The following is a 22,337-nucleotide window of genomic DNA, read 5'->3' on the forward strand; positions in this document are numbered from 1 at the left end:
CGTATTTCTGTTTGGAGGCAGGAACTGTGACTGAACTATGAAACTCTAATATTTATCATTATGGACGAGGTATCTCAGATTATGTACAGGCGCTTTAGCCAAGAAAACTCAAAAAATGCAGGTTAATTTCACTAAGCATACGATGCCCACCCTATTCAATTAAAAAAATCCATGTTAGTCTTTGAGAAGGTAGCATATGCAGGGAACTAACATACCACTGTATAGGACAGCAAGGTTTCTTTCGTCTGTTGCCTGCTGAATGAGTTCGTTCACAGTAGCTGTAACACTCAATGTTTTGCTCAATTTCTTTGCGACCACTGTTAAGGCTCTATCGGCCTCGCTGGGTTCGTTTGTCGACGATTTTTCTTCTGAACCAGGAACGACAGGTGGGCCATTGTCCGCGTCTTGGTTATCCTGCATCTTTTTCATTCGCAGCGGTGATACGGTCCAGCTGTACAACGGATCGTACCGAAGAACATCGAGAATTGTCATGATGCTGTAGGACTCTTGTCGAAGTGCTTCCAGGGTGAATTCGCAGCATCGCCGGAAAACACCTTCTGTCTTTGTTATTCCAAATCCATCGACAAGGTCTCGAGTGAGTCGGAAAGGCACAACCTCTGGCACAGGTAGAATGCGACCTTGTTCAAATGCTACGCCGAGATCAATGTGTACAACCTCTCCTGTCTTCTCATCCAGTAGGATATTGTGACCATGGCGATCACCAAGTCCCAAGATATGACCTAGAATAGAAATCGCAGCTGTACTTCTGGTGTATGCCAGTCTCTTGCTAAACCAGTCATCGGGGTTGTTGAACTTTTCCATGAAGAAAAACTTCATGACTGGATGGAAGTGCTCTGTCACCTGTCGATATGTCCGTACACGTTGCTCAAGTGATCTGGTTTGCACATCTCCAATGTGCTTTCGACATGCGCTGGGCTTCATATCTTTGGGGAAATACCGCTGGTGTGCAGGCATCAAATAGTCGTGCAACGGGATTGTATTAGGGACAAATTCGATTATTCCCGCGTTAAGGGTCAATGGTAGAACTTTGTAGGTTCGGATACCTAGATTTCTTTGGCGAGTTGACTGATGGTCATTCAAGACGCTGCTCACTTGCTCGAAGACTTGCTCCATGATCGCGTCTTGGCGAAGATCATCATTTCCTCCCTTGTACTAAGATGGGTTAGTAAATCAACACGTTCGGTGGGGCATTTTATCTTACCAGTTGTTTATAGCGAATGCCATTAGATGCAACTGCGGTCACGATTTTCGGGGCGCTGACACCGGACGCAAGTGTGAATTCAGAGGAGAATTTGACAACAGCAGGAACTTGGCTGTAGTCTCGGTCTTGTCGGAGCTTGATTTTCATAGTGGGCGGCGGTAGTTTGTAGACTGCAACATCCTGCCCAAGACGTTCACCAGTTGGGAGCTTCTTCAGCGGAATCTTGGCGCCTGTCTTGAATTTGCTGTCCGGTTTATCAACTGCGAAGCGCACGTATGTGATATTCATATTGTGTACTGCGACCCAAGTGTGACCCATTTTGGGATCATTTTTCAAACGGTCCACTAATTGGTTAGCAGCACGGAATCGAGAGTGTGAAGATGGGTCCTTTCCTCCTTTAGACTTGCTGCTTGCAAATATCTGATACATTCCATGGAACGGATGCTCCACACAGATTTTGTAAACCAGCCCCGTGAGCAATTTCTGGAAATCATCAGAAACATCCAGTAGGCGGGAAGAGAGCTGGTTCATGAGTGGCGCAAATTTGTAGGTTGGGACCTCGTCAAGAAATTTAGACACGGCCACGTTTGCAATCTTGCTACTAGACTTGTCTAGCCAAAGTGCACAGAATCGGAGGGCATCATTATTGTAGGTGTCGCTTTCTCTCAATGCAAGGAGATAATTTTCTAGGCATCTCTGCAAAAAAGCCTCTCGACTCCGGAGAAGACGCTGGTATTCGCGGTCATCGAGATCGAACCACTGTTTGGCTTTGGCGCGGAAGTGTCGAAGAGACTCCTTCTCGCGACCTTCGGCGGTTTTCATCATATCATCAAGGCCAAGAAGCTCACTTTCTTTTCGATTTCGCAACTGTTCTACTCGCTTGAAGTCCTCCAGCCCGTCGGGGTTTAGCAACTGCTGGTCACAGAAAGTTGCGAAGCCATGGTACACTCGCCCCGCAGTTTCTCCCTCGGAGGCACCTTTCAGTTCTTTCACGGCCGGTGATAGATAATCTTGAAGTATTGAATCCGGTTTCTCCAGGCGTGCTTCGGCGACATGATGACCCTTGAAGAAAAAGTTAAAAATGCCAAAAAAAAAAGTACCAAATTATCGAACTTACAAGGGTGACAAGGAGCTCCGAGCGACTAAGGGGAATTGCTTGCTTGTGCAAGTCACTCTGTCCTTTGAGATGCTGTAACATTCGGATCGACGCCGTCATTTCACCTTGATCCCAAAGGACATTGGCCAGGTCAAATCTAGCGACTGCATCGATATTCATCCCTAATTCAGCACAAGGTTTGGCCAATCTTGAGAGAGTGATTGCTGATTTCAATGATGCCTGTGAGACGCCATGAATTCTTGTAACCTCAAGGGACTTGCGAAAGGCTTTTGCTTCAAGTATTCGCGACTCTGAAAGGCTCATGTTCATCTTGGATTGAAAAAGATCACTTCTCCTGATCGATGAGAATAATGCCTCGTGCCAACTCAGAATCTCTCCAACCTCTTGGTAGCTGTTTGCAAATTAGAATCAACACCGAAATTCCGAATGCTTCATGCTGGATTAATGGGGTTACCTTTCAGTTCTTAGCCAATTACTTCTGTCTACCATACGCTTCCATTCTGTGTCAACATCATTGAGTGATGAAGCACGGATCACGTCACTCATTTCAGTCATGATACCCAACGCGCGCATCCCATTCCGAATTTCTATTGCAGAGTGACTAGTTCCAGTCACAGAGTTCAACACGGTTAACAAACAGTCATCGATGCAATTGAATATCTCTGGGAATGAAGTTGATGTTTTTAAGCTTTGGAAAGCACGAAAAACCGTAGCCGATGGGGAATAATCTAATGGAGACACGGGTAAATCCCACTGTTGCAAGCTAGTTGCGCTTTGCAATATGCTATCTGAAGGAAGAGACGTATCCTTTGTACCACTGGAAGCCGATAGCATCGTACTAGCGATTCCCTGTAAATTGGTGGCATTCAGAGCTTTCACCACCCCGAATGGGTTTGCGATTCCCGATATTTGAATCTCACTGTCATACTCCGCGCTCTGGAATAAAAGATTTTTAAGTCCAGAGCCTTCATACTCAAGTCGCTCCATAACAGTGGCCAATGAAGACTTTTGCTGTATTCCATAAAAGATATCCGGGTCATCCACATGCTTGAAAATGTCATGAAGAAGCTCGCCTGGTGGTTCATATGATGCGACTGACAAACGACGCGATCCTGAGACAATTCTGGATGCTTGTATTTCGAGAAAGAGCAATGCGGTTTTCTCCAACCCACATTTATGGGCTGCTGAAGATGCTTCACCGAAATCAATGTCCACCCAGCTATCGCGCTCAACAATAGTTGATTCGTCTGGAACAGGTTGATTGCGAAGGTAGAGGATACAATTTATTACAACCCTAGCATGAGGCATCGTTTCTTCATGCACATCTTGCAAAATTTGCTTGAACTTGTCAGATATCTCTTGTCGGATCTGGTCTCTTTTTTCTTCTTCTGCGAGTAGCACATCGTGAACAATGTACGGCAGTAACTGGACAGCCAGAGAGGGAATCACAGTGAGAATATTTCGTAGTGAACCAATCACTGGGTCACTGGTAGCTACTCCGACCAGAAGAAGAGAAACTTCACAGGCCCAATCAACGACGGAGGTTTCCCGTCTACTCTTCTTGGTAGGGGCACGAAGAGTTTTTTCTTGTTCTGAAATAGTGATCTGTGGGCAGGAATATGGAACCCAGATCAGAGATTTCATGAGAGATTCGGGGATAATCTCTACACAGCCTTGGAAATCAGGAAACTTGGTGATTTTGCTAATTATCAGCTGAAGGGTACGTTCAATCAAACTGGATTCCACATGGCTGTGCAGTGGTAATCTCTCGCAAAGAATTTGAAGAATATTGGACTTGGACTGGCAAAGATCGTCGAGTTCTTGGTTGTCATCAAATACCTGGAACAGTGCCTTGTCCTGCTCTCGCAACAAGCTTTCGTCTATCTTGCCGGTAGCAGCAAATGAGCGCCCAATAAGCCGGGCTGCCCATAAGGAGTACCCAGACGCACCATCAAATTTGTCCAATGTATTCCAGAGGGAAACGACATGAGAGTGCGGGTGGAAATCATTGTTGGAACTGTAATCATGCTCATTTGAATTGCGTTTGAACTCAGGGCACAGCAGTGATAGAACTAGGTCACCGATTGACTGGCTCAACAAGGGTTGCTCAGAGTCACGATCTTTAAGCACCTCAAACACTAGTGCCCTTTCATATTGACCAGGAGCCGTATCATCGTGGGTAGAGAGCTTCTTGGTAAGATCCACGAGTCGAGAAAATGAATGCTTGATTGCTTCGCTCCAATCAGGCGATTGGTAATCCTCAATCGTGTCATCAAGCCACTGGTGGAATCTTTGAGAATTCGATAACACGGCTCTAAATTGACTCTCTTGGGTTGTACTTTCTGGGGTTGACATAAAAAGCTTGCGGAGAGTAACTGACATAGATATGAAAACTCCTGTCACAAATCCAGGGTGCCGCATTAAGTATGTCTTGCCAGCGTCAAAGAGGTACCAAAGGATCCCCAGAGCATCTTCACAGCAATGAATATCAATGAGAAAGGGGCGTAGGGCATTTAGTAGCATCTCAAGTGGGTAGTCTTCGAGCATTATTGGCCCAGTCAGGCAGACCAAGATTCTGATTTTTCGAATAACAGAGCATGAATGTAAGGATCCTAAAGCAGGATGTATTGACTCTAACAAGGAGCGACATACGTATGAAGCTAATGTGGATGTCCATATGGATTCTAGCTCAAATCCCGCACGTTTACAAACGAAGTCCAGCTCATCTAAAAGATAACGAGCCCGAAAAGACGGTTGCTGGTTCGCCGGAAGGGAGTTCAGGGGATCGCATTTACTAGCGATCTTTGACTGAATATCGAGCGCGTAAGCAAAGACAGGGCGCTTGGCGTATGCTCGCTCGATTTGGTCGTATCGATCAATGGACTTGAAAATGGTGGCGATTATTTGAGGGAGTTGGCTTTCTATTTGAGCGACAAACCCATTAGGTCCGAGGAGCTTTCGTAAATGGATTTCCGCGCCATCTGGCTGGCTTCCCTGGTCAGGGGGTGTGCAGATATCACGAGCGATGCTATAGGCCTCCGCTTTGTAGAATGATGCTTCTAAAAGCTTAGTATGGGGCTCTTCGAGGAGAGTCGCAAGTTCCTTGGTCTCTGACACTTTGCCACGCATCATCATTTGTCCAACAACTTCATCTTTCACATCCAGGAGTAACTCTTTGAGATCTGCATACCCGAAGATGCTGAAAGGAATAGAACTAACGGGTTGGGTTTCGGTCCATGTATAGAGGATTTGAGATGCAAAAAGTCGGAATAGCTCTCGCCCATCTTGCAGGCTTAAGGCAACGGAAACGGCATCCATGCACTTACGAGCATATGACAAGGAAAGTGGCACTTGACCTGGCGTTTCAAACATGTGGTAAATACTTCTTCGCAGCAACGTGTGCCATTCGGAAGCTAGCCTAGACAAGACGAACAAACGAACGGCAATTCCTTCAATCCAATCGGGGTCTCTAGGCAAGCTGTTGAGCACGTCATCAAATATCGCGTCATGGTCCTTGAGAAGAAACCTTTCAAACAGCGTTGGAATAAACTTCGCAACATTGAATTTGACCTGTGCGTCTCCCTCGTGGAGTATTGTGAAAAGGCTTGTGCGTGGTGATGGGAGGGACTGTGCACTTCCATATGAAGGGCATGCCCCCAAGACCGCCTGAATTAGCTCGGAGAGAGCTATATAAACCCTAGGTGATGCCCTTTTCCGCGCTAGAAGGGCCTCTAAGAACCAACCGTACAGGTCCATGGCTGAGTCATTCAAATCATCAGTCTGTGTGCCCGTCCAGCAAGCAACAAGACTACACATCACACGAATGGAAACGCCGTGCGAAGCTTCGCAGCGTTCCATCTCATACGATTGCAAGCATTTCTCCCCGACGTCTTCAAGAAGGTGGAGTAATTCTTCTCGACCGCACTTCATACAAGCATGATAGGCATCAGGCAGAATGTGGCGTGCAGATAGGACATCTGCCTCTCCAAGATCTGTCAAGTATTCAGCCAGGGTTGTTGATTTGGGTATCTCTGAAGTTTCAAAATTGCTATGTAGCCGGAGGAGAAGAGATATATGGATAGTCAAACAACGTTGGAACGATGCTGTGCCTGAGTGAAACGGTACAGATTCTCTATTCGACGCAAATATTGCCTGGTTGCCATCAGGCTCGGTAGAGTTGGGTATAAATTGATCATCCAAGTCCATGAGATCTGTTGATGCAAATTTGTTTGATTTTTGGGCTTTGCGTTCTTTCTCGAGGACTTCGGTTAGTGGCACAAGAAGAAAATAGATACCATTCCAAACAGTGGGTTGGGGTTCGGAGCACGAGAGTGAAGGGAGTATTGGATAAAATAATTCCAGGCAAGCCTGCAGAGAGCTGGACCCATGTGCATCCAGGAATTCACATATACTTAACCATAATTTTTGGCAACTCTGCTGTAGATCTTGCACCTTTGAAGCTAAGTCTTGCGGAAGGTATGCCACATAGAGGCCACACACAATGCAAAACGACGTCAAGATTTGAAGGACTTCATTCGTGATATGATGTGACTTGTCCTCGGAGAATAAATACCATGCCTGCAGAAAGTTTTCCGACTTCGATCGTAAAAGCTCTATTATAATCTCATCGTCTGGATCATGTCGTATCTGCATCGTCAAGGCCCAGTTCCCATCTCCGGTCCATGGTGTCCAATAATCGAGTAAAGTCTTAACACTGAAAATGTATTGTAGAATGTCTCGGTTCTCATGAAAGAAAAACCAGGCCTTTGCAATTAGCCCCGGAGGCCCTGCTTGTGGAAGATATGGAAGATCGTAGGGGCGATTTGTACAGGCTAGGAAAAGGTTAAGCAATTCCACTGGTCGTGCAAATAACGCGACATTGGCTGTTTGAATTCGATCTGTCACTGTGCCAATCGTCCAAGCCTCTCTGATCCAGCTACACATTTGCTTCGAAGAGCTTTGAGTGGTACCTGGATTCAATTGCGCTTTCTTCCGTGCAATCAGTGCCCACAATTCTAGCGAAGCCTCTGAAATGGCAGAAGGCCCATTCAAATTAGCAGAGGACAGCATCGAGCGAAAAGCTTCTGTCATGGCTGTGTACTCCAATAATTCCCTTTCTAAGATAGAGGTCATTAACTTGCAAGCAGCACGCGAAGTGACTGAGGAAGAGAATGAACGGATTGAGAGGTCAACTGTGCGTGGCCAGTGCTCCTTGAGAGCAGGCCGATTGGCATCACGGCCTCTAGCGATACTGTTCAAAGCCATCATAGTCCAAGACGCTATTGTCGGGTTGTCATCGAGAATATTAGGGACTAGTCGCCGAGTCAAGTCTTCCTTCCTCTCTATTTCGATCTCAATCTCAAGAAACTGGATTAACTGCAAAGCACAAATCCTTCGTGTTCCCGTTGCAGATATAGCGTCTTGGGTGACTGCCTCTATCACGGAGCTGATACGCTGTCTTTTGTGTAATGATTCACCGCCAGACTGATATCTCAATGATACTTGGCTGGCGTTGGCTTCCAACAACCTCAACAGATGGGCAATGACCCAGAGAACCGTCCAGTTATGTTCTGATCGGGCATTTCCAAAGCGAGGACCGTATACAATTTGGTTTTCATTCGCCATCGTTTGCACAAAGACTATGTCATCGATTTGGAGCAATTCCTTTTCGGGTCGTTTCAGGTATTCGGAGTGTAAAGACCCCGTCAGTCCTTCTATTGAGTGTACGAGTGACTCTGTAAGATGGTTGCTAGTTCGATCAAATAAGATAACAATACTCAGCATTAAGGTAATGAGGAGCTCGTCTTTCAAAGTGTTGATCTTAGTGACCCATATGCGGCGTATTACGGGTATCAAGCCCAAGAGAGTTTCTCTGGCCAGCTGGGATTGGTCGAACAAAACTTTTGAAGCGACTGTATTGATGCTACTGAATGCAAGCTGGTGTGAATTTCCAACCATGAGAGATGGCGATTTAACAAACTCCACAAGGCCTTGAAGTATGTTTTCAGCTGCCGCCTGTACCGGCGCACTGGGGCTAGCGGTCAACAACTGTATACATGTGACAGCTTCACCAATGACATTCCTATCGCCTACATGCTTTTCTCGAGTAGCTGGGGCCGGGGTCGACCTAGAGGGGGTGGAGCGGCCGTCACTGCCATCCGGCCCTTCATCGAAGGCGGACCGTTGCCCGCTGCGAATGGTAAGTTGACTCTCGTTTCCCTCTTGTAGGCCAATGGCAGCAAGGCAGAAATCTATCAGTTTCTCCCATTCCGTATCACTGAGATGCTCGGTGTGAGGAGGATAGCGTAGGAGAGATACCAGACATTTGGTATAGTCGACACTCAGTGGTTCCCATAGTCCCTCGCCTGGAAGAGGGATCGTTTCGATGATGTGATCAATAATCGCACGAACGGTCTTGGTTCTTAAGTTTCGCAGGAAGATGTCAACTGCGGCTCGCAAGACTGACGCACATGTTGACAATCGGGTGGCAGAAGGGCTTCTGGAATTCGATCTCTGGGCTCGAATATAAATCGATCTTTCTGAAGCAACAAATCGAAAAAGGGACTCGAAGATTTTGTGACAGGCTTTATCGCTAAGGTCTGAGCTAGAATGATCCAGTTTCGCATTAGTCTTTGGATCGCCAGGTACTGCACGTATACTCATTTACTTACAGTTTGGGGCTTTGTTTGTTTTGCTGGAAAATGTGTTTCAGGTCTAATCAATTCATTAGGAACAGATTACGCGATAATATGAGGTTAAAGTATTCCTGAACAAACCTGCTAGCCCATCAGCACGTTCCTTTTGCTTGTCTGAAGACAAATACCCCAGTGCCTTTTCCAGAAGTATCTCTCCCATTGTGTTGTGAGAAGCGAAGCCAGCCACGAGATTCCGTAGCCATCAGACGCTGATCTCTCTGTAGATTCCCCGACCAATTATTCCCCTTTTGTTCAATATGCCATCGTCCACATCAAAGAAAGATGAGATGCTGTGTTGTCGCGCCTGTCGAAAGTTGTTTGTGGAGCGGCAGAACCGCCGATGACCGCCCGGGATTTTTGATCGCGTTCCGCCTTCTGGAACAACAGAGCTCTGAAAGCTTCCCTGTCCTCACTTTTTTCACCCCGCGCCATTATGGCTGAGCTCCACGAAAATCTGGCAGGCCTACGTGGCCTGTACAAGGATCTCTCAGCAATCTCGGACTCTTCGCTGGGCAATATTGACCGGCTTATGTTCGAATTGGGCGTCCATATTGACGATTTCCGGCAATTGTTAGACAAGCCCGCGAAAAACGACCAGAGTCGTCAACAGGTTCTCTCGGGTCGGTCAATACCGTCTTGTCAATTATTTTGATTATTGGAAATTTGTGCTAATACAAAATTGTGTTCCATATAGGGAAAATCACTGTTGCGGATGAAGATTACCAAATCAACCAGGATTTCCAGCAAGGTGCTCTGCAGCTCGCAGATGCCTTGAACATCGACGAGCTCGAGGCGGCGGGGATGTTCCTGGTTTCCCAGGAAGATTCCCAGGTCCTGGATCGACCACCTTTGATCACAGCCATCATGCGATTTCACGAACGCCGATCGTTTCTTCTGGAGTGTCTACGCATTATTATTCGCGAGTCAACACGGGGGGATGAGCAACCTACAGACATCACAACTATCACAACAAATGCTTTGAGTGATATTCTGCAGATTAGAGACAGTTCTCTCCAGAACGCTTCGGTCTTCTCGAGGAAAGTTTTACGGGCCATGGACGACATCGAGAAATGGCTGCTACTTCTTGCAGATCAAGCTCAAAAGGCTTCTGTAGTTGGCCAAGAAGGAGATGAAGATATCATGGAAGCTATTGAGTATCAACGTCATAGCCTACATCAACAGCATGAATCGCTTGGAGCCATATCCTTCTATCTATTCAAATCTTACGCAGGCCCTGAGGATTTCCGCGCCCTCGTCGCTCAACTGAAGAACCTGGAGCGATTCGACGGCTTGCTGATTCATTATATTCCCGTCGCGGTTGTGTCTTTTGATCGATTTGGCTCTCCGAATGGAAGTATCAAGCGTACTGAGGCTCGGAGTTTGCATTCACTCATCACCTCCACCCATGAATCTCGGCCCTGGAAGCTACCAATTTTCCATGCAGCTATCATAGCTGTATGGTTGTCAGCCTATAGTGGATGGTACTTTGACGATGGACCAGCCTCTCCTATTCCTGGTGTTGACCCGGAAAAGGAAGCAAAGGAACGAACGGACATGTTCATGGCTGCCCTAGATGACGGCGCTCTCGATTTCATGCTTGCTATTTGTTCCAGTGTCAATAGCGAGGAATGGGCTGATCCTGCACGGACTGAGCTTGTGGCGCTTCTACTCAAGGAAAGTGTAGTAACGTTGCCTGAGCTCGACTCTTGTAGTGAATACATGAAACACTTGCTGATGGAAAACTTTGAGGCATATGTGGAGTCATGCATTGCAAATATGCCCGACGCTGTTCGTTTGCTCAAATCAGGGCAGGACCGTCAGAGGTTGGATCAAATCACCGCTTTGAGAGACGGGTTAACCTCGAGTCTCCACCGCAACTTGGTTGAGGCTCGCACACACCTGGAGTCGCTTTTGATGATCATGTCGTTTTCTTTCGAACATCGACCGGAGGCTGCACGGGAATTCTGGGAAGACACTGACAGTAATCTCTACGGCTTTCTCCAATGGGCATCAAAGCGTCAGACAGTCCCTCGAGTGGGCGCTTTCTGCGAACTGCTCTGTTCTATCTCTCAAGGTGCAGATAATGCAACTTCAGCACATCAGTTTCTGCTGGAAGAAGATAAATTCATGGGCTCGAAATTGAAACGTTCAACAACAATGAGTTGGGCACAGATGTTTGCTGAACTACAGCTTTATGCCAGCAGAGTCACAGAAAAGCCTTCATCAGTTACTACTCAGCATCAACAAGGCATTGTGCGCAAGTCAGAGACGGTGGATATGAGCGAACCTGAGAGTCCCGTCATGCTGACTTGTTACCTCCGTTTAATGGGGCATTTATGCAAACAAAGTGAAAATATTCGAGGCTGGATGCTCCAGAACCAAGATTTTAATGTCGTTGAAAACCTGCTGAGGCTATGCAGTGGACCGATTCCGACACACCTGAGATCCACCACATTTGGCGCACTTTCAGCCTTGATGACGGACAGGAATCTCCCTTATGGCAATGAGATGTGGCTGCAGATAGATAACTATTTGTCTAGCGACATCCTGGCCTCCTTGTGTATCGGGAAGATGCCCCATGTTTCTAATTCAGGTCTATGGCGCGAGCAACAGGCTTTACAGATGATTGGAGAAAGCTTCGACCAGACTAATGCATTTGTAGTTTTGGTCAATTCGCTCATCGAACCCGCCCCGGACTCGAATGATGACTCTTTCCCACTTTCCTTCCCAGAGTCATTGGGCTCCGCTTATCGCATGCCTGGCGTTGAACCTTACATCGACTTCATCCTAGGACACGCTCTGTCCCGCAAGATTCAGGAACTCAGTGATTATCAATCTCGGCTGCTAACTTACAACTGCCTCAATTTTGTTTTGGCAAGCCTACGGTCCTTCAAGGAAGATCTTGTCACAGTCTTCAGCCAGCCATCGCACGCCTCTGATTCTGCTGCAACAAGCTCCGCGGTCGCCAGCTACGTTCGTCTTCACCCGTTTGCTCGCGTGATGGAATGGCTCTTCAATGAAGATGTACTCAAAGCTTTGTTCGCAACCAGTCAACAGAGCGTGGCGGATATTGCACAGGCGTCTTCCGAATCTGTCGTGGTTTTGACCCTTCTTCGAAGTATCGAGGTGATGAACCTGATTTTGGATTTACAGTCAACATATTTCAACATAGTGAGACCATTGGTCAAGAATCAAACTGGTATGAATAGAGTCAATGTTGCAAACTCGTCCCTTGCTTCTTTTGAAGACACTATGCTTAAAAACCTGGCTTTGGTGCCTGCACTGTGTCTATACTGTGGTACAGGGCATCAGCAACTGACCGTTACTTCGATGCAATTATTGGAAAAACTCACAAGCTCGCGCAAGCTCAACAAGATGTCGTCGCCGGGAATTACAAACTTACAATCCTCAAACAAAATAGTGGAGGTTCTTGCAAGCGAGGTGGACGTCGACAGCGTATCTCGCTCACTTGTGTCGCAAATGCAGCCAGACCCAAGAGAACTCGAATGGGGTGCGCTCACAGCTGGTTATGTTATTCGAGAGAGTCTCCTGGCATTGTTGAACAGTTGTTTGGGCATGATTACTGATCGCCCTACTGTTGCCCATCTTCTACTCGGCTTTGATTCTGTGGGTTCTATGCTTGATGTGTCACCAGATGGATTGTTCTCACAGCAGAGGTCTTTGTTGCATACGATCATTGGGTTCCTTCAGACTTACCCTGAGCACCTAGAGGGTAATTTTGTATCATGGACAATTCACATCAAGCGCATCGCGTTTGAAGTCCTGAGGCACTTGTGGTCTTCAAAGCTCGCGACCCAATTCACTCTCGGTGAGATGCGCCTTCAAAACTTTCTAGCGAGCATGTTCGCTGAGCAAAACATTGTCGGTCCTAACACTTCCTGGAACGGCTTGCCGGTGGTAACCGATGACTTTTGGTACACGGACGCTTCTTCGGCTTTGGCAGAATTTCTACTCTATAGAAGTCATTTGTTCACATATGCCGCAACAGAAATTCGTGCCGCGGCCAAGACTAGATCGCCCACACTGCAGGAAGGGATACTCTCCACACTGTTGGGTACCTCCATTACGAGTGACGGCGAATCTTTTAAGCATCCATCTGTGTTTGATCTTTTTGACTTCGCGGATCTAGATGTTTTTCGCCAATTCAACATGCCGAAGTTGGACTTGCTCAGCCATGTCGCCTCGAAGATCTGGGCAAGAAAATATGATGAATCGACAGAACTTTACAATATTGCCGAGGCTGAGGAGTTGATTCAAATTGAGAAGAAGAAGCTGCTAGCCCCTGGAACGACTCTCGAACAGCGCCTCGAGCAGCAATTTATAGCCGAGGCTGAAGAATTGAAGCTTTTCCTTCTCGCGACAAACCAAGCCCGACAAATTCAACACAACCGCCAGCTTGCTCTTGGCTCTTGGGCGGAGCTTATAACCACCACAATGAGTTGCTCTGTCATCGATGATTCAGCCAAACCCACTTTCATTTTGCATACCATTCAGCTGATTCTCCCCAAACTCGACAGTTCTCTCGAGAACGAGTCTGCGGAGACGATCCAGCTCGCCCGGTTGGCTGAAACATTAATCGGCAAGCTCACATCCGAGGTATCTGCAACCCTTGGCTCTCAAAGTGGCGATGTCATCGATGAGAAGCTACATCAACTCTTCCAGGTGTCTATGCGAGGAATCAAGTTGGCCCCAGTGGATGCGGCGTTGAGAGAGACACTCTATGGCATTTGCTCTCATTATATTTCCCGTATTACAACATCCGAATCCACTCATGATGGTCTACGAACGCAGAGCCAGCAAGTTGTTCGCGCATCTGGACCTTCTCTCGTCGAAAAAATCTGTGATGATGCCCATAATGGCCAGGAGAATTGTCAAGCAGCTGCTCTTCTGCTATTGAATTGCCTAGCATCTCTGGATAGCCGAACCGACTGTGTTCTCGCGGAGCTGATCTCACAGTCCAACTATCTTAGTTTGTTCCTTGATACCATCAGTGTTTTGCCTGAAGAACTGCGCAATCGCCCCGCGGCTGGTAAGTTACTCTCACTAAAACCTCTTCTGGAACTCGATACTCATTTTCTGTCTAGATACAACAATTCTCCTCGCAAATTGTGAATCACTATTGGCTTTGCTCCAGCTCCTTTGTTTAACCAAGAACGGTGCCACTGTTGTACTGAAATCTGGTCTTTTCGAGTCGGTGCGAGAGTCGCAGCTATTTGCAGCTGATCCTGACATTGGAATTGGTTAGTCTTCCTATTATCAAGTCTCATCATTCAGCACGCATTTTTACTAACCTGCCCAGATATCGACAATCCTGATGCATTGCGAAAGTTTTACGACCTCCTCCTTTCGGTATTGCGTGTTATTGTATCCGCGGTTTTCTCTCGGGGTATCTACAACGAGCAAATTAAGGTCCAGACTAGGGCTTTTATTGCTGAGAACCGCTCATGCATGGTGGGAGTATTCAAGCGATTCGCAAAAATCGGCGGCAGTGCCCCAGCTGATCACCAAAAGGTCCTTTGTGAGCTAGTCAAGGCATTCATGGCTCTTATCACTGCGACCGATTACTTGGACTTTGAAGAACAAGAAGTTCAACAAACTATTCGGCCTACCACCTTATTCTCATGAGGGTATATGAGGTAAGGAAGATGATTTTTTGTGTGTTGGTACGTACCTCGACGGAGCATGTAACATAAGTGGAGTGTAGGCTGTTTTTCTACAGGTTAAGCGATTTTCAATGTTTTCGAAGCAGTATTATTGATTTATGAACCTACTTCAATGTTCAAATACCCATTCCTATATACTACTCATGGGGTGTTCACCTAGACTCCCCGGCTTTCTCATACGTAGCAGTTCAGTTAATACACCTTAGTATTACTAGTACATAGTAGATCTCAACCTTCGAAGCTGGTACATAATGGTTTTCAAATTAGTACTTACTTTAAGTTGGCAGTCAAAGGAAGTGCTCTTTTTTCAGAGAGGAAAACCTTTGGGAAAAAATTTAATATGGAATATATATTGTATCTGAGATGAGTGCTGCCACCCAATACAAACATCAACCTCAAGCTGGACGCATCCCGACCTTCCAAGGTTGGATTTTGGAAGTTATCCCTCATCTATCCATGGATCTTCTGAGCAAGAACATTCTAGTAAAACAGGTCTAAAGTATGCCAATTTAAATATCTCAGACTGACCACTGCTTTTTTCTGTCACATATTACCAACTCTTGTGTTCTCTTAACCAACACGCCTCGTCAAGTCCGCCTCAGCTCCGCAATCTTATCGCCGTCGGAGCTAACCTCGCAGGGAGCCGTAGACGTCAATTCCCCTCACACCAACGTCAACCCGCACCTCTCCGCTCCGGCCGGGAAATGATCTATCACTACATTCCCTTCCTTGCCCAACCACACTCCGCAAAACCGGTCTAAATCTGGGTAGATGCCGCCATCCAGTGGGAACCTTGATCAGAGAAGCGGTAAGCGCAAATTGAGCGCCAAAAGGAAGCTTTCTGATCAAGGGGAGCCCTCGCAGCCGCAGTCTCAGAAAACCATCTCTGAGCTGCTATCGAAGAATAAACACTCACACGAATCCCTGCCTCCATCCTCCTCCCCAATCTCGAAGCGGTCCCGCATTTCCGTCTCCCCATCGCGCCCTTCCCCAGCTCTCTCAGTCTCTCCAACCAAGATGTATAACTTCTCTGGATCCCCGCCTAAGAATGGCAACGCCTTCGTCCGTACCATCCCTGGGCTCAACGCGTCGGCTAAAACCCAGCCCTTTAGCGCAAATAACACCCGCCAAACAAATTTTAATCCGAACGTCGGCGCCAAAAAGCTTGTCGTTAAGAATCTGCGAACGGGTCCTAGGGCAAATCATGAACCTTACTTCGATAAGATATGGGCACAACTTGATGGTGCTTTAACGGATATTTTTGAGGGCAAGCAACCTGGTGTTTCGTTGGAGGAGCTTTACAAGGGTGCGGAGAATATATGTCGACAGGATCGGGCGACTTTGCTGGCGAAGAAGGTCCAGGATAGGTGCATGGGGTATGTTTCTGGGAAACTACGTGATCATCTAGTCACAAGGACTGGTGGTGGAAACGATGTCGATAAATTGCGGGCGGTGATTGATGCGTGGTCCTCATGGCATTCAAAACTAGTACGTTGCTAGTGGTATTGATGAGATGAGATGAGATGATCATGGGCTAATTTTGGAATAGATAACTGTTCGCTGGGTCTTCTATTATCTGGACCAGTCATTCCTCCTACACTCGAAGGACTTCCCGGTCATCCACGAAATGGGCCTCGCTCAATTCCGATCCTATATTTTCGCTGACGAAAGCCTCAAGCCTAAGGTCTTACAAGGCGCTTGTGACCTCATTTCCGTTGATCGGGGCGTAGAGACTCGACTCATTCTAGACAACAGTCTCCTTCGGTCTGCCATGGAGCTTTTTCACAATCTCGATGTGTATAACAGCGATTTCGAGCCATTATTTATTTCCAACACAGAAAGCTTTGTCAAATCATGGGCCGCCGAGGAGTCTGAGAAGCCACTTGCTTCATACGTCGAACATAGCCACCAATTGATCGAACGCGAAGTGGCTCGCTGTGGACTTTTCTCTCTGAATCGCAGTACGAAACAGAAGCTGTCTGAGCTCTTGGACCAAACCCTGGTAACAAAGCATGAGGACGTTCTTCTCAAACAAAATGAGGTGATAGGCTTGATGCGATCAGGGAACAAGACAGCTTTAAAACAGCTCTATGGCTTACTCAATCGAAGACTTCTTGCAGCGAACCTTAAGCCAGCTTTCAGCGCCTTCATCAAGGAGGAAGGCTCTGCCATCGTATTCGACGAGGAAAGCGAAGCGGACATGGTCACTCGCTTACTTCAGTTCAAGCAACAACTTGATGATACATGGAAGGAATCTTTCAATTCGGATACAGTTTTGGGTAACGCTCTTCGTGATTCGTTTAGCCACTTCATGAACCTGGGCAAGAAGTCACAATCTGCTGGTGGCACCGATAATCCTAAGACCGGCGAAATGATTGCCAAATATGTCGATCGGTTGTTGAAGGGTGGTCTCAAGGCGCTACCATCGGGCCCATCGGATGCTCCTCTAGATGACTCGTTCTCTGAAGTGCGACGCCAACTCGACCAAGTGCTAGATCTGTTCCGATTTGTGCAAGGAAAGGCGGTCTTTGAAGCATTCTACAAGAATGATCTTGCCCGACGTCTATTGATGAACCGGAGTGCAAGTGACGAGGCCGAGAAGGAGATGCTTGTCCTTTTGAGGAAAGGTATGATATAACCAACCTCCCGCAATTTCTAATAGCTGATTCTTTTTCTAATCCCGTTTTACAGAATGCGGTTCCAGCTTTACCCATAATCTCGAATCAATGTTCAAGGATATGGATGTTGCACGCGATGAAATGACTGCTTATAATAACATGCAAAAGCAGCTTGGTCGTGAAAAACGACCTTCCCTGGATTTGAATGTCAGCGTTCTTTCTGCCGCATCATGGCCGACATACCCCGATGTCCCTGTGCGGATGCCACCGAGCGTAATGAACGCACTCCGCACATTCGAGACATTTTACAGCAACAAACATACCGGTCGGAAGCTCACCTGGAAGCATCAACTGGCGCATTGTCAGATCCGTGCTCGATTCCCGAAGGGCCAGAAAGAACTGGTAGTCAGCTCCCTCCAAGCAGTTGTTCTACTTCTGTTCAACGATGTCGAAGATGGGGAGGCTCTGCGCTATACAGATATCAAGGATAGGACAGGACTATGTAAGCTCCTTCACCGACTTATGCATACTAGTTGGCCACGACGCAACTAACAGTTTTCTAGCGGACCCGGAGTTGAAACGAACCCTCCAGTCACTAGCATGTGCCAAGTATCGGGTATTGGGCAAGAATCCCAAGGGCAAGGATGTCAACGCGACCGATGAGTTCTTGTATAATGCTGGGTTCACCGATGCGAAGATGCGGATTAAGATCAACCAAGTCCAGCTGAAGGAGACCAAGGAGGAGAACAAAACCACACACGAGCGGGTAGCGGCAGATCGACATTACGAGACTCAGGCGGCTATTGTCCGCATTATGAAGAGTCGCAAGACAATCACCCACTCCGAGTTGATTGTTGAAGTTATCGAAGCCACCCGTAGCCGGGGTACTCTTCAACCTGCCGACATCAAAACTAATATTGAAAAGTATGTTCCATCGCCCCTCCATTTGAAGGTATTCTTTCTAACATGCTTCTCTGCAGATTGATTGAGCGGGATTACATGGAACGACCGGATGACAGCCAGAATACATACAGATATGTGGCATAGATACGCGCTCCTAGAATTATGTTATTATTAACCTACTTGATGTGAGATAGCATCCCATTTACAGACTGTTGCGATTTGCATTTCATCTTCCTATTCAGCCGTGGTTGTGTTATGCCGGATATTCAATTTCCGCTTTTAGATCGAATCGCGAAATCATCGGCTCTTGTAAGCACTTTAGAGATCGGAGTCGCCCCGAGTCCGCGTTTCCGACCCATCGTGAGCTTCGCCGCATAATCCCCACATACAATGAATGGGCAACGGAGTGGGACCGGTCTTGCCACATGACTTGCTGTATACGAGAAGAACATGCCCAGGTACTCTGTACTTCTGACATATTGTAGATCACCAAAAATCCCAGTTAGAATTAAATTTTTTGTATATTAACTGGCCCGGTATCCTTGGATGGCCACCGTGAAAATTGGTCTCAAACTCAATTCATGTTGTATCGGAACAAGCCTACAAGGTCCACGGGTTATATACAGGTTACTCAAAGAGGGTTGACATAACATAATTGCCATCGCCAGTCAGCTGGCAGTTAGGTGTGGTAGGTGCGCGGACTTACCGGATCAGGATCGGGGCAAGTGTGGATAACTTTGCAGAGAGCAACGTCAGGATCTCGGGCGAGAGCTATGATCCTAGATTGCTTCCACTGGGGTATCTGATATTGAGCAGCAGAATTGAGTGGTGTTTAATGAATGAAAAGTGAATAGATGAATATTTACAGCTCTCAATTCCAAGATTCTAGTGTAAGTCTAGTGTAAATCCTAAAGTAATTCCCGTACATTCGTACAGTGTACATCTGTGCCTGAGCACCAGCTTGACCCCGGGATTACCCCACAGGGTAAGCCGAATGCGCCCCGTTCCCAGAATCCAGACTGGAGAATGATGGAGCTTCCGGGAGGCAAAGGTTCATGTGAGCAGCAGAAAACAGAAAAAGAAAAAAAAAAAAAAAAAAAAAAAAAAAGAGGACCAACTGGAGAAAGCATTATTTTTCTACTGGTATAAAAGTCAAGCTGCATGCTCGGGGGACAGTGGTTCTGATCTTTTCTTCTTCTTCTCCTGCTATACTTCGAGCTCCCAAGCTTCCCCTCCTATATACACTTGAGAGCTTCACACAATTCACAATTCACAATTCGCAGCTGTATTGCTTTCTGTACGTTCTTAGCATCATAACCTCCTACCATCGACACCCTCTTTCAATCTCCTCGATCCTTGGGCAACCTGTGTTACCACAAGAAATCACCTCTACCACCAACACGAACTACAGTACATAATGCTAACACCTACCAGCAGCGATCCGCACTGCATCAACCCCCCACTTTTCTCCCCTCGATTTGCCTCTCGCAAGAAATTCAGGTTTCTGAAAAGAACTTGGCTCAATTCAAAATATTCCCACAGTCAATTTACGCCGTTATAATTGAATTGATTTTTCTCTCATCCGCGGTTCAATAACTGTGGTTCCGCAAAAGTTTCCCCCGAAAACGTTCCCGATCAACAATAATGCAGAGTACGTGCTCCTCCTCCTCCACCACCACCTCCTCCACCTCCGTATCCATCCCACCTACTCCACCAGTGACGTGAGGGTCACCTTTGTTCCCCACTCCACACGCCAATTCTCCATTCCATTCCAGCGGTCTGGAAATCCAACTCAAAGAAATCGATGTATTCCACGAATCAAGCAAAAAGCAAAAAGCAACAAATTACAACCCACTAACAATCCCCAGCCAAGCACTTCTTTTCCGACCCGACCCATCTGGTCTTGACCGCGCTCAACTCCATCACCGTCACCAACCCATCCCTTGCATTGGATGTACAGAATAAGATCGTATTCCGTCGCCCAGATGCGCCCCGCAAGTCGAAGAAGGTCTCCATCGTAACTGGTGGTGGCTCTGGCCATGAGCCTGCTTTTGCGGGCTTTGTCGGTCACGGTCTCTGTGATGCCGCTGTTGCCGGTACTGTTTTTGCTTCGCCTTCTGCGGAGCAGATCCGTAGAGCTGCTATGGATCGTGTCCCCACTGATAGTGGTGTTTTGATTATTCCAAACAATTATACTGGTGATGTGCTCAACTTTGGTATGGCGACGGAGAAGTCCCGGGCTGCGGGTATTCGGACGGAATTCTTCGCTATGGCTGATGATGTTGGTGTTGGTCGTAAGAAGAGTGGTAAGGTCGGTCGCCGTGGTATTGGCGGTGCTGCTCTGATCTTGAAGCTTGTCGGAGCTTTGGCTGAAGCTGGGTAAGTTCATACCTCTGTTTTTCAACTATGTATTTGTCTTTTTTTCTTTTTCTTTTTCTAATATCGTTTCATGCAGCGGTAATCTGGATGAGGTCTACGGTCTTGCTCAGCATGTTAACAATAACTTGGTTTCCATTGGTACTTCCTTGGAACATGTTCATATCCCTGGTCGTCGAGTTCCGGAAGGTCTGGACACTATTGCCCCTGGCGATGCTGAGGTTGGTATGGGTATTCACAATGAGCCTGGTTCTCACCGCGCCAAGGCAGACCTCGTTGAGCTCGTTAAGACTATGCTTCGCTCCCTGCTGGATCCTAATGACTCGGACCGTGCATACGTTACTTACACCCCCAAGGACGAGTTTGTCCTCTTGATCAACAACCTGGGTGGTGTTAGCATCATTGAATTGGCGGGTATCACCGATGAGGTCAACCGCCAGCTCAACAGCGACTACAAGGTCAACCCTGTTCGTGTCATTCAAGGCACTTTCCTCAGCAGCTTGGATGGATTGGGCTTCAGCATCTCCCTTCTCAAGCTTGCTGACACTGGTCTCGGAGCCGGCAAGTCCCTGCTCGAGCTTCTGGATGCTCCCGCCGAGGCCGTTGGCTGGTCTGCTCCCATCGCAACCTCCACTTGGCAAAACCGCATCGACACCCCGGTCCAGCTTAAGAACTCCAACCTGGCCGAGGAGAACCCTAGCAACGTGAAACGTGAGTTTTGACCTTTCTTCCAGTGGCTTTTATCCATTTCAACTAACATTTCTTTTCAGTGGACCCTGCCGTCGTGAAGAAGGTCCTCGGCGCTGGCCTAAGGCAAGTCATCGCCGCCGAACCTGAAGTCACCAAATACGACACCATCGTCGGTGACGGTGACTGCGGTGTAGGCCTTAAGCGTGGTGCCGAAGCCATCCAAGAGCTCCTAGATAGCAGCTCACCCGGTTTGACCGACGACATCGTCAACACCGTCAACCGCATCGTAACAGTCGTCGAGAATGTGATGGACGGTACCTCCGGTGCCATCTACGCTATCTTCCTGAACGCTCTCGCTCACGGCCTCCGCGCTCAGGACAAGGGTTCTACCCTCCAAGCCGACACTGAGGTCTGGGCCAAGGCACTCAAGCACTCCGTCACTGCTCTGGGAAGATACACACCCGCCAAGCCTGGTGACCGCACACTCATGGATGCGCTTGTTCCATTCTGCGATACTCTTTTCGCAAAGAAGGATATCCATGCCGCTCTTAATGCTGCTAAGGAGGGCACTGAGGCTACGAAGAATATGAAGGCTAGTCTTGGTCGCTCGGTTTATGTTGGTGGGGAGTCTGAGTGGATCGGCAAGGTTCCTGATCCTGGTGCTCATGGTCTTACTGAGTTCTTGGCTGGACTTGCGGATGCAGCTTGAGCGAGCGGGTTAAAACTTGCTTGTTTCTGCGTTATAAATAGAAGTAGCTTGATACCAGACTCGGGATTTCGAGTGGTTCCGTTTAATATAATGTCCATGATGATGATGACAATGAAGAGGCTATGTAAACATTTCCTAAGCTTCGTAGGCGTAAGTTATTTTCTTTTTTGCCTCATTGTTACTCGTATCTTTTAGTCTAGTAAAGTTTGAGTTAATCTATGACATAGCACAGGACGCCTACCAGTATCATAATAATTATCAACAGCATTGAATTTCATGATTATTTTATTTTATGTTTTTCGGACCGCGGAAGTCTAATGGGA

General features: G+C 47.3%; 5 protein-coding genes across 5 annotated transcripts; 3 read left to right on the top strand and 2 right to left on the bottom strand.

Moving 5' to 3' along the window:
• Positions 1-131: 131 nt before the first annotated feature.
• atmA (DNA-binding protein kinase TEL1) lies at positions 132-9,194 on the bottom strand (the record flags this gene model as incomplete). The annotated part of the gene is made up of 7 exons (XM_056921113.1): positions 132-151; positions 216-1,167; positions 1,223-2,284; positions 2,340-2,730; positions 2,794-8,943; positions 9,011-9,053; positions 9,116-9,194. 7 exons carry the CDS (start codon positions 9,192-9,194, stop codon positions 132-134), a joined length of 8,697 nt encoding a protein of 2,898 aa, XP_056779150.1.
• A 92-nt stretch (positions 9,195-9,286) lies between these two features.
• On the bottom strand, positions 9,287-9,466 carry N7478_004900 (uncharacterized protein; the record flags this gene model as incomplete). Its single annotated transcript, XM_056921114.1, has 1 exon — positions 9,287-9,466. The coding sequence occupies one exon, from the start codon at positions 9,464-9,466 to the stop codon at positions 9,287-9,289; it is 180 nt and encodes a 59-aa protein (XP_056779151.1).
• A 1-nt stretch (position 9,467) lies between these two features.
• Positions 9,468-14,680, top strand: N7478_004901 (nuclear pore complex Nup192/Nup205 family protein; the record flags this gene model as incomplete). The annotated part of the gene is made up of 4 exons (XM_056921115.1): positions 9,468-9,654; positions 9,729-14,084; positions 14,140-14,295; positions 14,355-14,680. 4 exons carry the CDS (start codon positions 9,468-9,470, stop codon positions 14,678-14,680), a joined length of 5,025 nt encoding a protein of 1,674 aa, XP_056779152.1.
• Positions 14,681-15,489: 809 nt separating this feature from the next.
• N7478_004902 (cullin family protein) lies at positions 15,490-18,383 on the top strand (the record flags this gene model as incomplete). The annotated part of the gene is made up of 5 exons (XM_056921116.1): positions 15,490-16,206; positions 16,268-17,345; positions 17,410-17,838; positions 17,900-18,260; positions 18,317-18,383. 5 exons carry the CDS (start codon positions 15,490-15,492, stop codon positions 18,381-18,383), a joined length of 2,652 nt encoding a protein of 883 aa, XP_056779153.1.
• Positions 18,384-19,883: 1,500 nt separating this feature from the next.
• On the top strand, positions 19,884-22,014 carry N7478_004903 (uncharacterized protein; the record flags this gene model as incomplete). The annotated part of the gene is made up of 4 exons (XM_056921117.1): positions 19,884-19,890; positions 20,108-20,618; positions 20,695-21,326; positions 21,386-22,014. The coding sequence occupies 4 exons, from the start codon at positions 19,884-19,886 to the stop codon at positions 22,012-22,014; spliced, it is 1,779 nt and encodes a 592-aa protein (XP_056779154.1).
• Positions 22,015-22,337: the final 323 nt, after the last annotated feature.

The sequence above is a fragment of the Penicillium angulare genome (genome assembly GCF_028827245.1).
Source record: "Penicillium angulare strain IBT 27051 chromosome Unknown utg000004l_segment0_segment0, whole genome shotgun sequence".
NCBI classification, from domain to species: Eukaryota; Fungi; Ascomycota; class Eurotiomycetes; order Eurotiales; family Aspergillaceae; genus Penicillium; species Penicillium angulare.